General features: G+C 38.0%; 1 protein-coding gene across 3 annotated transcripts in view; it reads right to left on the bottom strand.

Annotated features, from left to right (window-relative positions):
* Window positions 1-2915: 2915 nt before the first annotated feature.
* The window catches only part of SHTN1 (shootin 1), a 124185-nt gene continuing 111240 nt past the window's right edge, over window positions 2916-15860 (bottom strand). For 2 of the 3 annotated variants that reach the window (XM_043982228.1, XM_043982226.1), the window contains exon 17: window positions 2916-4796. In XM_043982228.1, coding sequence (XP_043838163.1) covers window positions 4574-4796 — 223 coding nt within the window. In that variant the 3' untranslated portion in view covers window positions 2916-4573. The remainder of the gene's footprint in view (window positions 4797-15860) is intronic. The other variant, XM_043982229.1, reaches the window with a different exon arrangement.

Genomic DNA, 15860 nt, shown 5'->3' with positions numbered 1-15860 from the left:
TCTTGGTGTTATTATTTGAAATTGACTCAGTGGCAGTCTTTCTCAGAATATGGTGCAGTAGAATTGGTTGGTAGCACTCTGTAAGTTGGGCCAACTGTCACTGTTTGTAGCTGCCACTATCTCTGCTGATGTTTATCAACAATCAATGGCATAGTAATAGACTTGCTATATTTTCCCCAAGACAAAAAAAAATCATTTGGGAAGGAGGAAGAATGTGATTGGGTATTTTAGGATACATCGCCTTGGCTCATACCTCAAAACATGAAAAACTATAATATAGTATATTGGACCAATCTCTTACATTAAGAGCTTAATTATAATTAGCTCAGGTCTGGATCCCCAGTGACTAAAATGCAACCAATTGGAATCAAAATATTTGACTTTGATTGGTCGCAACAATGGCCTCAAGAGACTAGGCACTTTCCAAGACAGTCCCCACTTCAGAATGACATTCATTGATGTGCTTATAAACATGATTGATTCTGGATGTGTTTTTATCTGTTTAGAGACTATCAAATAGACATTTTAAAAATTAAGAGAAAAAAATACCAATGAAGCAAACCTATTTTAAAAATAATTGAGTGTGGGCAGCTAGGTGGTGCAGTAGATAAAGCACCAGCCCTGGATTCAGGTGGACCTGAGTTAAAATGTGACCTCAGACACTTGACACTTACTAGCTGTGTGACCCTTGGCAAGTCATTTAACCCTCATTGCCTGCCCCTCCCCAAAAAAGTGTGAAGAAATATCTTTGAGATAAAACTGTTTAAACTGATCTCTTTCCTCTCTTGTCCAATAATATTGCTTATGCCAACATTAATTATAATTATCTACTGTATATTAATGCCTGTCAATGAAGCATAAATTACTCAAGTCCTCTATATTTAATACAAAACAAAAAATCCCATGATGTAACCTGAACAAGGCTCTCTGAAATCATTTAAAAATTTACTGTTACCTGATGTGGTTTTTTTTACCTGATACATTTTTAAAAGGCCCCTGATTTTAGATATTTGACTAATACCATACTTACTTTAATAATTCCCTACCACTTTTGCTTCTAAAAAAAGGGAATTAATAAGGGAGGAAGGAATTATTTGGTGACTTCCCCCTAAAGGTTGTGTCACTATCAATGGCAGAAATTCCCTGGCTAAGAAGAATTTCAAAATGCATGGGGTGGGGAGGACTGATAATATAATAAGAGTCATGTCTTCATTTGCTGTGTATGTGGTAACATGGGATTCCTAAAGCCCTAATAAGGAACCAAGATTTCTATTAGATGGTGGTAGGACTTTTAAGTTTTATTTTCCTATTGAAAAGGGGGGAGGGGAGTGTGTGGGATTTTTCTTCAGGCTTAGAAGCAAGAACATCAAGATATAACTCCAATAGTCCCCCTGCCTCATTCTGGTTCAAAAGAATACAGGAAAACAATTTTAAATTTATCATGCTATGAAACTGCATCAGGAGAACTAGCAAAAAAGTGTCTTAATGTTGTAAAAATTAATAGAGAAGCATTAATGTTCATTATGAAAGCCCTGTGAAACAGCTCTATCTTCTCTTTCCTAAACACTAATAGCAATAAATGGGGCCCTGTATAATATAGATTAAAATTTAAAAAAAAAAAACAACTTTTTTTTTTTTGTGGGGCAAGTGACTTGCCCAGGGTCACAGTCACACAGCTAGTAAAGTATCAAGTGTCTGAGGCCGGATTTGAACTCAGGTCCTCCTGAACCCAGGGCCAAGTGTGCTTTATTCACTGTGCTGCCCCCCAAAAACATTTTTAAGGGAAGTGTTTGTAAAAGGGCAAAAACTTTTGGCTATCACTAAGTGCTTAAATTAGGTACTAAATCTATAAAACCAATGAATTTGCTAAAGTTGCTTACAATGTTTTGGTAATGGTCTGATGAATAGATGTTGATGACTGGTGTTTTATATCATGCAATCACAAATATTTTCATCCTTTAGGAAATGCTACTGAATCTGCGAGAGGTTCATGTTACCATACGGAACACTGTCTCATAATAAAGTTTTGTTTTTTTTTCCTTTGAAATGAGATCCCCCCCCCCCCAAGTTGAATGCCTGAAAGTCACAAGTCTTCATAAAATGACAAATAAACCAGCTGGATGTGGGGATGCATGCAAGTAGTCTCTGCCTGCCACTTGGTGTCTAAGGCTGGTAGAACATTTGAATTGTAGAGTTCTGAGGTGCAATTTAGAGCTAAAGCTGAGAACTGGAGTTAAGTCTGGCAGTGATACGGTGAGCCCACCCCCCAAACCCCTTCCACCCCTGAGAGTGAGAGGCCCTAAGGCTTCCTCAGGTTCAGGTCTGAAATAGAGCAGGTCGAAGTCTCCATGCTGAACAGCTGTGTTATTGAGGCTATGAGTGGCCTTTGTACTTTCTGCTGGAGTGACATAGGGAGATGATCTCAAAAAAATCCCCCCAAATCCAAAACGTAGCCTGTGTCACATCCCAACTGCCCGTTTGCAGTATTATTTTGTTTGTTTTTTGCAGGGCAGTGAGGGTTAAGTGACTTGCCCAGGGTCACACAGCTAGTAAGTGTCAAGTGTCTGAGGCCACATTTGAACTCAGGTCCTCCTGAATTCAGGGTCAGTGCTTTATCCACTGCACCACCAAGCTGCCCCCATTTTGCAATATTATTAATGAATTATAACCAAATCCACTGAAACATGATAAAACCATACTCTAGTGGCAAATTAGAGATGGCCAGCAAAATCACCAGTTTGTTTATTTCCACTACCTTGCTTACCGTAATTACATTGATGTCATTGCCTTGTTACTGACTTCACCTCTCTTACTTGTTAGCTGGGTATTCCTTTAAAACTGTTCAAAAATATACCAAATTTTATCATGCAAAATACCTCTTACTACCATTTAAAAATGCAAATAACAAAATGGGAAACTGTTGATAACTTTTTAATAAGTTGTGATGAGGTGCTATGTAACTTGTCACAGCAGATCAGAAAAAAATTTAAGTACAGATTCATAATCTTTTTAAAATAGTTGGTAGCCCCCACATACATATATATATGTGTGTATATACACATATGTGTGTGTGTGTGTGTGTGTGTGTATATATATATATATATATATATACATCACACAATCGTGCTATTTTTTTTAGAGTGACTTAACAGTTGTAAAGTGTTAGTTTTGAATTCTCTGTAAGGAAACATACCTAAGTGTAAAATTTATTACTAGAAATAAATGGAAAGACAACTCTCCCCAAGTTTAGGAAATTGCCTATCCAGCTCAACCAACCCCTGCTTATTAGCACCCGTGCAAACATAAAATACAACTACTGCAATTAGTACTTATCATTTTCTTTTGCCCTTAGGTGAGGAACACCTGACAGCTGCATGCAGAGCAAAACTAACAAAACCAAACCATTCGTTTGCTTGAAGAGTTAAATTACCATTACTGAATCATTGTCATAAAAAAAATCGTACCGTGCATTCAAATACATTACCACTTATTTTAAATAAACACCCATTTTGAAACAATCAAGTTTGAAAAGCTGCACAAGTTAAAAAAAAAATCCCTGATTACATTTCTATTTGTTCACTGTCGCGGCCTGAAATATTGTATTTTTAGAGAATACCTACCACTTAATTTCTTTTTTAAAATCCCCCATGTAATGTAGACTAGCAGTGAATCAGGAAAATTATGTACCTGTCACTCAGTTTGACTGTAAATAAGAGCTGTGATAAAATATGGTACTTCCGTCACATCAGTACCTGATAATACACACATCCCACAGTATATGGCTTCGAATGTCCATACTGCATGGAACTTAAAGGTTTCGGTTTTACCTGACTCCAGCAATCATGCCAAATGCAGTAGTGTATTCCCACTGAAAAATTTCCCATGGGAAATCTTAGCATGGTTCTCATACACTGTGACTGTTGGGGTTCATTTTGATTAAAGGAGCATCAGTTAAATGTCGTATCAGATGTAAATTCTGCTCCAGAAACCCTCAGAACAGAGTTTGCATGCATCAATGGCAAATCATTTCATTGCTGCTGTAGTCACTCCATCACAATACAGTCAGGCATGACAGAAACTGACTTCTTTGGGGTCTGTAAAGAGGTTGACAAAAATTGCTAGATGCCAATGTTGATTAAAGTACAGCATGGACGGACATACAAAATATTTACATGTGGTATATCAAAAGTTAAATTCATTTGAGTAATCTAATTATTCAATAAGTGTCATATTTTTTTCTTCACTAGACATGATGAGTGGTTAGCACATCATTTAAAAGTGGATTTTTTTTTAACCATTGGAAGGTAATGATAATGAACAAAAAAAAAAGATAGGAAAAATCTTATCCCTATATAGCACAGAAAGACCAAAACCCAAACTGACTTGAAATCTGTGTTGTTACAGAACTTACTAATGTGAATAACTAAACTACATACAATGGGGCATTATAATAGAATCTGAATTCTTGAATACTCTTTTAAGTTCAGAATTCATAGCCCTTGACAAGACACCCAATTTCACTATGTGCTTATTGAAAAGGACTTCCAAAAATGGCAGCCTTTTGGCTCATAAATTAGCAGTTGGAACTATCTGTCTCTTTGATTTTCTCGACTCTATCTTCTTTACATTCTTGTTTGTTGCCATCTTCATCCTCCTTGGGTTGACTTGACTCATTTTCAGCCACCTGGTCTTTGGTTTGGGGTTTGCTTGTGGAAATGGGATCTAAAAATACAACTGGACCGGCCTGTTTTTCATTGCCCATATCTCTTCTCGCACCTCTAACATTACTGGGTGGTCTGTGGAAGGAAGAGTTAAAAACAAAACAAGAGAAAACAGAAAAATTTTTAAAAAGCAGAGAGAAAATATTTTCTGATATTCCTTGACTCAAAAACCCCCAAAAAACCATCTAGTTAATTTTCAGATTTTCACCAACATGCAGAGATAGACTTGTATTCAGAAATGCCAGACATTAACAATGAGATGGAGGCTAGTGTACATAAAAGACAAAGGCAGTGATGGGAAAAGAGTGGAGAGGCAAGTAAGAGTAACTAACTACAAAAGCTGTGAAAAAAGCAAAATGCACCTACCTTCTTAATTTCATGCTCTTCTCAGGAAGTATAAAGCCAATGGATACATTGTGCTTTCTTCCTCACTCACTGGCAGCTCCTTAGAACTCTCCTGTTAAAAACCTCACACAGCTGGAAAAAATACCTTATCCCCTATTCCAGGATCTCTAGTATTTTCTCAGAGAATGCTGTCATAGCCGAGGATCTAGTTGTGACTCAACTTGAGGATCAGAAAGAACAAGGCTTGGGAACTTCTATTGCTCACTGCTAAGAGAGATACCTGCTCCATATAGCTAGATTGCTCTATGACAATGATGTTGAAGGAAACCTAACACCAGTTGCTGGCATTACCAAGTGAAAGAATTTGGTTAGAACTGTTGTAGAGTAGGGAAAGAGGCCCCCCAAAGAGGTTAGGAGCACATACAGAAGAAATCTCCAAAGATCTTAAGCATTAAAACTTTTGCTAATAGAGAGACTCACTGTATTTTCTGAGTGTACTTAGGTAGGGTCTCTTGCCTATCTGAAGGTGTTGGCACAGATGCTTCCTTTATCCTTTCCTTTCCTCTCTTGAAATTGTTTCTCAAGTCACCACTTCCCAATCTGAGCAACACTGAATTTCTTTGCATGAACAAATTTTACAGTATGCTCTCAATTACTGAATAGCATAGAACTCCCTTATCTATTTTATGTGTTAGGGACAAGGCCATAACTAGGAGAGGGCTACTAAGGCCTTGCCCCAAAGCTTATAGGATACCGAAGTTTAACACATGCACTCTTCTGGTAGTCCAGAAAAATACTGAACTTACCACCTCGTTAACAAATTAATTCATTAAAACAGGAAGTTATCATATGTACCCAACTTCAAGTCACTATAATAAGCCTCCCTCCCTCCCACTCAACTCAATTTGTTTTCTTTGTTTTTTCATATTATTTTCACATTATGGATTACAAAGTTGATTTAAGGTTGTGTTCTGTGCTGTCCCATGCACCAAATTTGCTAGTTACAGCTCTGGAGCTTAGATGGCTAACTCTTTGTCCAAGACACCTTTCCTGGTTGTTGTGATCCCAATGCTAAGTAAATACCAAAGGACAATCGGCCTAATTCCCATGCATACAGGTGTTGGGGAAATCAAATACCAAGAACTTAATGTTGACATTTTACATCCCATTTATGGCCAGAATACAGAAAATGGCAGCCTTTCTTTACCAGAAAGACCTTCCCAGGTGGTCTCTATTAATAAGTGAGATCTTAAGCTCTTAGGGATTGAAAGGGATGAGCTTTGGAGGAAGGACTCCATTTAGATAGTCAAATGTAAGTTTTCTTATGAAGAGCCCTGGAAACCTTTAAAAAAAAAAAAGATTTTCTGTGCTCTTTGTTATGAGGTGTTTTTAAAAAAATCACCCCAAACCATCAGGTTGGTTGGTTAGTCTTTGACAGAATCACTAACAAATATTAGGGAATGACTCACGGCTATTGATTTCTATAGAACAGGGGTGGAATTTAATCTTTTTTTTCAGTTACTAATTAATACTATGTTTCCTTTAACTTATAGTTAAATTCTACCAGAGATGGGAATGTGAAAACAAACAAAAAAAACTAGTGACAGCCAGAAAACTAGCCAAAACTAGAATGTTAGCCAAAGGAAAAGAATAACTAGAGGGGTCTGGGATGAAAAGCTACTGACCTAGCTAGCCCCACATCTGCCATTAGCTAAGACTAGTCTCTGGGGCTGTCCTTTCATTTCTAAAATGTGGGATGGAGGGGATGGACTAACAATCCCCAAGGTCCTTTCCAGGTTTTCAATTCTGTGATTCTGATTCATGTTTAACCTTAGTAATGTTTAGTTATGTTTCTTAGACCTGTTTCTAAGGCTGAAATAATCTCTCTCCTCTTGGGCTTCAACTTTTTTTTTTTCTCAGAAAATTTTGGGAATAAACTCAAGGTCCAACACAGAATTATAAACATATTTTACCCTTAGAATTACCTCTCTAGGCTTAAGTTCCTATGTTCCACTCTGTCTCAGTATCATGCAATTATCTAATCTTAATTTCCTACAATCCCCCACAATCATCCCTACCCATTAGCCAGACTGGAAAACCTGATGTTCCCCCCAAACATACTGTGTTATTTCCTGCTTTCATATCTTTGCTCACACTTCCCTCCAGGAATGAACAAAACCTATACAATTTTTATCCATCCTCCAAGGGAACATGGCATTTTTCCCATTTAGTTTTCCTAGCTCACCCCCTCCTTTTAACTAATAAGGCAGTATATAACTCATATTTTACTTTCATATTATAGTTATCTGCCTCCCTCTTCCTTCACTGTACTACCTCATTGTGATATGAGTGAACCCAAGTTGTCAACTGTAGTCCCATCAGAGTGCAGGACTTGGCAGGTTTTACCAAGCAGTACAGGCTTTGAGTATGATCCCAGCAAGAGATTGTGTGATGACAGCTGAGGAAAAGCTAGCTAAGCTTGGAGAGGTTCATCACCAAGGCTGGCCACCAGATAATACCTACGATGCTTTTTGGTCCATGACTCATAAAACTATGAAAGAAGTGTAATCTCTGTTAGTGCAGAGGCAGACATATTTAAGAAATCCTAGATCTGAAAAAGCAAACACAATTTCCCTCTCCTCTCTCTAGTCCAAAGTTAGTTCCACAAGAGCAGGAACCACACTTTATCTTCTCTGCACTCCCTACCCCACCCATCCACAGTATCTACCATGGTTCACCTTATGTAATAGGGGTTCAATCAAGATGAGTGGCACCAAATTGTCTTTCCCACTGTCTTTTAGAGAGTATGCCATTTCAAACTCTGGGAATCTTTCTCACACTGTGGGATATTTATGAAGCTTTCCATAAGAACTGACCTCACCATCTTGGGTATAGCAAAAATGCTCATTTGACTCACCTCATTTGTTTGAGGCCCAAGAATTTTTCTCACGACTAGATGAGATCTTTAGAAGAGCCCATACTTTTCAGTGCCACATGTGTGTATGTGTATGAATGTGTCCAGACAACTGAACACATCTTAGAAAGTGATAGGGATACTTTGACCACTTAAAAATTTCCCCAAGTGTTCTCTGGATTCCACCACTAAGATGAATGGCCACGTAATGCTTAAAACATCTCGAATTTTTTTTATGCTGAAGGTTTTCCTGAAACCACCTTAGTCTGTATATCCAATTCTTTTCTCTCTTTGTGGTAAATAGATTTTCCTAATCTGTTCAATTGGCTAGAACCCCTCATCTTTACTACTGGATTTAGCACTGGGGCAGTTCCCTTGAATTTATTGACTTACAAGGATCACTGTAATAATTCTTTCAAAAACGGGTTCGATCCATTAAAACCCAAATCCTTAGAGCTGCAATTAACCTCCCAGATCACACAGACCAACCCCCTAATTATATAGATAACGGAACTAAGGTGATCGAGGTGAAGTCATTTGTGAAGGTCTCACAGAGTCAGTCCCAGAGTTTGTTTCCAGCTCAGTGACTCCCAGGCACAATGGTTTTCATACAATACCATGTCATTTAGAAAAGGCATGTTCTCCATAGAAAGATGAAAGCTTGCACTGTGGCAGTTCTGATGGACAATATTTCCTCTGTCTGAATTCCAAGATTTTTCCTGGGTGGGAAGGCAAGTGGTAGCTTTTAAAGATAAATCACTTCATGCTATCATCACTTGATTTTCCTTTTCTTTTAGCCTTTCCAAACTCCCAGGCTGGCTTCACCACTAAACTCCCCTACTTCCAAGTCTGCTTAGTTGATGGTCAAGAATTTCTTTTGGAGGCTGGCCTTTATTCATTTTACAAGGGCCCATATGTAACCTACCCATATTTCTACCTCATTATTAGGTGTTCTACTCTTCCTCATGGAAAGGGTGATCATCAGAAACAGGTGCTTTCACTGTTAAAGAAATACTGAATGGGTGGTTACTTTTCCTTTAAAAAGCCTGATAGCAACAATAATTAGATCACTCTAAATTTCACTATATTGTTCATGCCAGAAGCAAAAGTTCACGTTCTGCATAATAACTGTTAACATACCATACCTGAGTTTCATTTTATCTTTTTTGGTTTAATCCTAGTCTAAGGAGGGTGAAAACAAGATGGGAGGGAGCAAAAAAATACAATAATCATGGAAATACTCCTCTGTTATTGGCCTATATATATTGCAAAACCTACTTAACCTAATTAGAGTGGTGAAATATAACATTAGCCTCACAGAATCACAAAGCTAGAAAGGGGCCTTTAGAGATGAGTTAAATCAATACTTTCACTTTAAAGATGAGAGCCTGAGGCCTAGTACCTTGGGCAAAGTCACAAAGTAGGGCTGGTACCTGGAATACCCAGGTTACCTCACTCCAGACCAGGGCTCTTTCCAGAGATTCATAAAATGTTCAGAGCTGGAAGGGTTCTTAAAGAGCACCAGGTCCAGTTGGCTCATTTCACAAAGAAGGAAAATTAGGTGAATCGTCTGACAACACACAGTAAGTGCTGAAGGTGGACTTGTACACAGGTCTTCTGATCTGAAGGCCAAGACTCTTTCCCACTCTTTACTACTTGGTGGTGTCAGATAAATCCAGTTAATTTAGATGGGTGATTTTGGAGGCTCGTGTTTAGAAACTTTTGTAAGCTAAAAAACCCAAGTCCAAGCAATTTGACAATGTATAACCCAGCCCAGGGCCAACATCACAGGCACATACATCCCCGATGGACTATTTATTAAGTAGGGACTAGTTTTCTTCAGCAAGAAGATAACCATATCAAGCTGAATTTCAAAGGTGGTGTCCCTTGCTGACAGAAGGGGAGACTTGGCTTCAGAGGCACTGCTGCTGGATGAATCATAACAAATGAAAATCATTATGGCCCAGTGGAACTTTAGGAAATTGGTGAATTTCTCAGTATTTGACAAGGGCTGAAAATTCAGCACCCTAGATTTTTAAAAGCACATCATTGTTTGTATTCGGAGAAATGCCTTTCAAAATCAACTTTCTATGTTCCAATTATATTCAACAACATCCCAGCTAACATTTCAGCGGCAATTCATATTAACTAATGCCCAAACAAGCCCTAATAGATATGGTTCTGAGCTCAATTGAAAACAATCAAAGCTCATGAAATGAAGGGGGAAAATGCTCATTTTATGCAAATTCTATATATCACTCAAGCTTAATTTTACTGATAATACAAGGTGGGACATTTTGAACATTACTTGAATGTAACTTTTAAGCAGTGAGAGTTATTTTATAAAATGCTACCTCTGAAAAGCTGATTGCCAAACAGTACAAAAACGGTCTCTGGAATAAATGCCAAGTTCATTTCTATTTCACTTCGAAGGGAACTATCTTTCAAATCTCAACAGCTGGACTATTTAACACAATCTGGTGAATCAAAGTATAGTTCTTCTCTGGGCTCGCAGTAGGGCGTCTGCATTAGTGCATGGCAGTGGTCCAGCAAATGACGCACAGCCAGACAGTTTGAACTCTGTTTCATTTACAATAAAAATGGATAAAATGGCAATCATATTTACCACCTTCATGGACAGAAAACTGAAAGATTTAAATCTGTCTTTATAAAGTAGTTTACTAGAAAAACTCCAGAGAGGACATCCATTTTATTCTTTCCCGAGTTTAAAAAAAAAAAAAAACAAACAAAAAAACCCCCGAGAGCCTAGAATCCCTTTCACATATTTTTTTCTCCAGTTCTTTACCCAGTGACTACAGCAGTTAGACAGCAATGCCATGATAGCAGAGATGGCTGTATTGTGTCTTAGAAATGCTACTTTGCAGGGCCTTCTAATACACTTGTATAATTTCTCCCTATGTTAAAACGTGACCAAAAAAAGAGTTCCAAATAAAAGATAAAACTTTCTGTTCTTCTGCTGACACGCTGTCATTTTCAAGTGTCCTGAGCAATGAGCAAAACCTAGGTCTATTTCTGTGATTTTTCTAAAACCCTGTTTTAGTTGACATGTACAATTTGACTCTGTTTTGGGCCTCTTTTTTGTCTTCTGGGGGAGGGGCTGGGGAACCTATGTTCTTTAACTCTGAAAAAACAGCTCAGCTGACAAATGGACCAGTGGCCCCAAGTCAACATTTTACTCTGGATAGCACAGAAAAGTTCCATTTGTATTTATCATGGAGATGAATCAACTTTCTACGTTCCAATTATATGCAACAACATCGGTTCAGCTGCAATTCATATTAACTAATGCCCAAACAAGCCCTAATAGATATGGTTCTGAGAACAATTGAAACCAATTAAAGCTCATGAAATGAAGGGGGGAAATGCTCTTTTTATGCAAATTCTATATATCGCTCAAGCTCAATTTTCCTGATAATACAAGGTGGGAAATTTTGAACATTACAGTGAATGTAACTTTTAAGCTCAGTAGAGCTCATTTTTATAACACATATGTGCCTAAAACATGAAGATGCCACAGCTACTCAACAGTGCTATTTTTCTTAAGCAAATAAATGTGCTGATATACTTCATAACTTAAGATTTTTTTTAATGCACAGGTTTCATAAAAGGCGATGAAACAGCTAATAATGCCTCTTGCCAATTCTTTCCCTCTTAAAATACAGCCGAGCATGATTAATCATATTCTCCTGCAAAGTCAGTGCTGCTAATTGTTAGCTATCATCAATTTCATTTAACCTTTTATCTCTAGTGAAAACAGTGAGTGCTTAATCAATATTGGCTGGGCTGGGCTGGCTTTTAGTTGGGGCAAGGTGATGAAATCTGTGTGACCTTGATTTTTACTTGTTTGTAATACCCATATAAAATGAGACAAAGAGCAGAAGTCTGAGATGGTACCTTACCCTAACCAAAGGTGGAAAAATTAGACAAGTAGGTTTAATCCTTGCACCCTTACAAACTACTGCAGCTTAGGCATGTCACTCACGTGGAAAGTTTGCTGATCTAAGCATTGCTCAAAAACAGGGATTTTAAAGGAACAAAGTCTCCCATATCCCTTATGTAGTATATTCTATATATCATACACATTATCTGTACCCCCCTTTCCTCAAAATGCTTATACTTTTGTTTTCAGATCCCTAATCTGATTCTATGATAATAACTGTTTAGACTTCTGATAATTTCTAAGTTTTTTTTGAAGTTGGCCCAAATGTTATGCTTTCCCACTTACCTAAATAAGCAACAAAGATAGCTTGTTATTGTGAGTCCCAAATTACATATTGGTTTTAGGGCACTACATTTCTGGTTGGTGACCCACTTATTTATTTATTTATTTATTTGTTTATTCATTTATTTAACCATTTAACCACTTATTTATTTATTTGCTTGTTTGTTTGTCTGTTTAGGACTAAACTTGTGATTTTATTAGTGAAAAATTCCTCATTTCCATCATGGCCATTCCCTCTACCAATGCAGATGTGCATTTACTCTGTAGTTCATAATAACCTTAGATTTGCCTCTCTAGTCATTTTTTAAAATTAAATTTTGTTTTCTCTATGCTAAATCTATCTAGAAGTGTACACTGACACCTTGGAGAGACTGCTGAAAGGTAATGAAAAAAATACTGCAGCAAAAGCAAATACTTTAGTATTTACCTCTGTGCTCAATTCTCTACAGAGAAAGAAATCAGATATTCTATGCTAAGTCTCTGGCTATTACCAGTGCTTTCAGTCAGAAGTGAATGTTACACAGAACAAAATTAATTCGTTGAGGTATTTACATTTTTGGAATAATGAAAGAGCATTTTAACTGCCAGTTTTATACTGAGTGTAATATGTCCTTGACAACTGGTGGGAAGGTGCTGTTAAGCTGTAATTCAGAACCCTTGTACAACTATTAACTAAACAATCTTTCTAGGAGTACATAAGATAGTTCTTAAACAAATAGGCAGAAAAGTATGTTTGTGTGTGTGCATGTGTGTGTGTGTGTGCATGTGTGTGTGTGTGTGGGGGGGGTGTTGAGGAGGGCTATGGTGGAGAGGGGGAGGTGAGGAATCATGGAATTGAGCGTAGGGGGAAGGAGAGAATCTCAACTTCCAGGACATCCAGTTGTTCTCCTAATTTTGTTGTTAAAGCTTAATTGCCCGTGTACAAGCCACACATGGAAAACCTTTGTAGTTGCATCTTGCTGAGGCAGAGCTGTTTCCTGCAGCGTGAGTAGACAATTCAGCAGTACTAAGATGACAGCAGAGAGGAGAGCAAATCCTTTAATTGTACCAGATCATCAGATTAGGCCATACCTTCTCTGCAGCTCATTCTGCTAACCAAGGAGTCCACTGCCTAGAAACCAATGTTTACTAAGTGCAGAGAAGGTGAACACACACAAAAAAAGAAAGAGGAGGAAGACCAAGCCTTGTCTCTGGGAGCAGCAGTGTGAAAACACACCTTTTTATTTTTTTTAAATGTAAGTGTGCACCGTAGGGGCCAGGAGGACCTCTTGGGTTTCCTGCTGAACAAAACATTACCTAGAGCCTTCTTAAGAAACAGTTGTGTGTCCATCCAAATTAAATTCCAGCTGAGATAAACATTTAGGAAGATAATTATACACCAAGTTTCCCTAAAACAGAGCTCAGACCCTTAATTTCTATTTGGTGGTTTTAATCAGGTTTGGCAACTTCAAGCCAATTGACTTGATCATTTTCAACAACATTTTTCTAAATTAATATCACAAGGGAAGTAATAAATTTTGAAAAGGGTTAAAGGTCAAACAAGCCAATCATCCTTTGTGCTACAAATATAAAGTTTGAGTTTGGTTTTTGGTCAAAAATTTTAATTGTCAACACATCCAAAATTGTTTTTTTAATTCACTATTCATTACTCTTTGAATAGTGGCCCAAATGAGATGATCTCAGAAAAATATATAGGATATAGAGAACATAAAGTCAAATATCTGTAGAGATACTATCAATCTGAAACATAACTTGAAATAAAAAGGGTTCCACTCTACATGGATTTTTTACAATGGAAAGTAAAGCCCTGTAGTTATAACATTGGATTTTTAATCCTTCTTTAGGTCAGAATGTGGCCCTCTTAAACCCCTCCTCATCCCCATCTCCAATCCCCCAAGGCACAAAAACTTGGTTAACTGTTTATCTGACTAATTAAAGGAGGAGGTATGAATCAACTGGAAAAGCTATATTATACCTGGAGATCTGCGAGTGTGAGGAGGATGACCTAGGAAACTTCCCCTGCATTTGTGGCTTAAGCTTCAGTTCATAGGAATGGTAGACAGCTGAACTGGACAGCAGCTTAGAGCCGTACAGCCCTTGATTACAAAAAGCTGTATAAATATTTTCTCATACAATCTTCACAGCAATGCTATGCGGTATCTAATACTAGTATTCTCTCCGTTTTATAACTTAGGAAACTGAAGATCAGAAAGGCTAAACTACTTGCCCAAGGTCACACTGCCAGTTTACGGCAGGGCAGGGAGTTGAACCCAGGTCTTCTGCCTCCAACTCTGGGGTTCATTCCACCATACATGATCACTATTATTCTCTGATAATCAGTCAGAACACAGTTAAGCTCCGAGTTGACTTTCCCAATTAGATGATAAAAAACCCCACCACACTAATCTATGAGCCGTAATGTCTCACTAAGTTTTATGTGATATTAATCTTCCTAAGGATTAGGTTGGGAGTGTCCAGCACTAAGGATTGTCTTCCCCAAGAAAGGGTGTCCTACAGGCATAAACAATATTCTTCACATGACTTATCTCAAACCTAGCAAGAGCAAGAAGAATGGACTTTCCTTCCTTTTTTGCCAAGTTGGGACGCTGTAGATGTGGAACACCACACACATTTGGGAAGGAAGGAAGGAAGGAAGGAAGGAAGGAAGGAAGGAAGGAAGGAAGGAAGGAAGGAAGGAAGGAAGGAAGGAAGGAAGGAAGGAAGGAAGGAAGGAAGGAAGGAAGGAAGGAAGGAGGGAAGGAGGGAAGGAGGGAAGGAGGGAAGGAGGGAAGGAGGGAAGGAGGGAAGGAGGGAAGGAGGGAAGGAGGAGGGAAATATCCTTGGTCCACAAGGTAGAGATGTTCTGGAGTCACCCCTGCGAACACAGTGGCCATTAAGCAGCATAACCCTAGGAAAACAGCCTCTGGAGGCTTGTGTTGCCGCCATCACCACCAAGACAAGAAAATGAAAATCGATCTTTGTTTTTACAAAAACAAATGAAAATTTTTTGTCTACTATGTCACAGTACTTCTTAGAAAACCATGCAAAGGCTAAACAAATAAAACAATATTCAAAATAGTGAAAAGGTAAAAAGTTTAAATCATCTCTTAAAAGGACGATATGTAATTCTCAATTATCTGTAATAAAAGGAACAGGAAACACAAATGACCCATAGTGGTGGATAATTAAACTAACAAGTCTTTTCCTTTTGGCTTTATGAGTTCAATCTCACTAATTCAAAATCTGTGATGTTTCAAACAGGGGCTTGACCTTTATAGTATCGGCAGAAACAAAAAGCTTCCAGGTAATCACAAATGATGAATAGAAAAATCATTTCAAGAAGACTGAAGGCAGTAGGCCACAGAGGAAAGGGGAGCAGATTTGGATCAAATGGGCTCTCAGTTCAAATTCTGGCTCTGACACTTCTACATACGTAAATACATAAGTCATATAATGTTTCAGGGCCTCAGCTTACTCATCCATGAAATGACCTGGTTGGATGGATAGGTAGCTTGCAAGATGCCTTCCAGGTTTAAATGCAGGATCCTATGATCATGCCACGCTTGTTCACTCTAGCTCTAGAATATGTAACCCTTGAAAATAATCACAACTGGATTTCTATTCAATTATTTCATGA

The sequence above is a fragment of the Dromiciops gliroides genome, chromosome 2, assembly GCF_019393635.1.
Source record: "Dromiciops gliroides isolate mDroGli1 chromosome 2, mDroGli1.pri, whole genome shotgun sequence".
NCBI lineage: Eukaryota > Metazoa > Chordata > Mammalia > Microbiotheria > Microbiotheriidae > Dromiciops > Dromiciops gliroides.
Note: the sequence above shows the minus strand (reverse complement) of the source record. Positions and strands in the feature narration are given on the sequence as shown.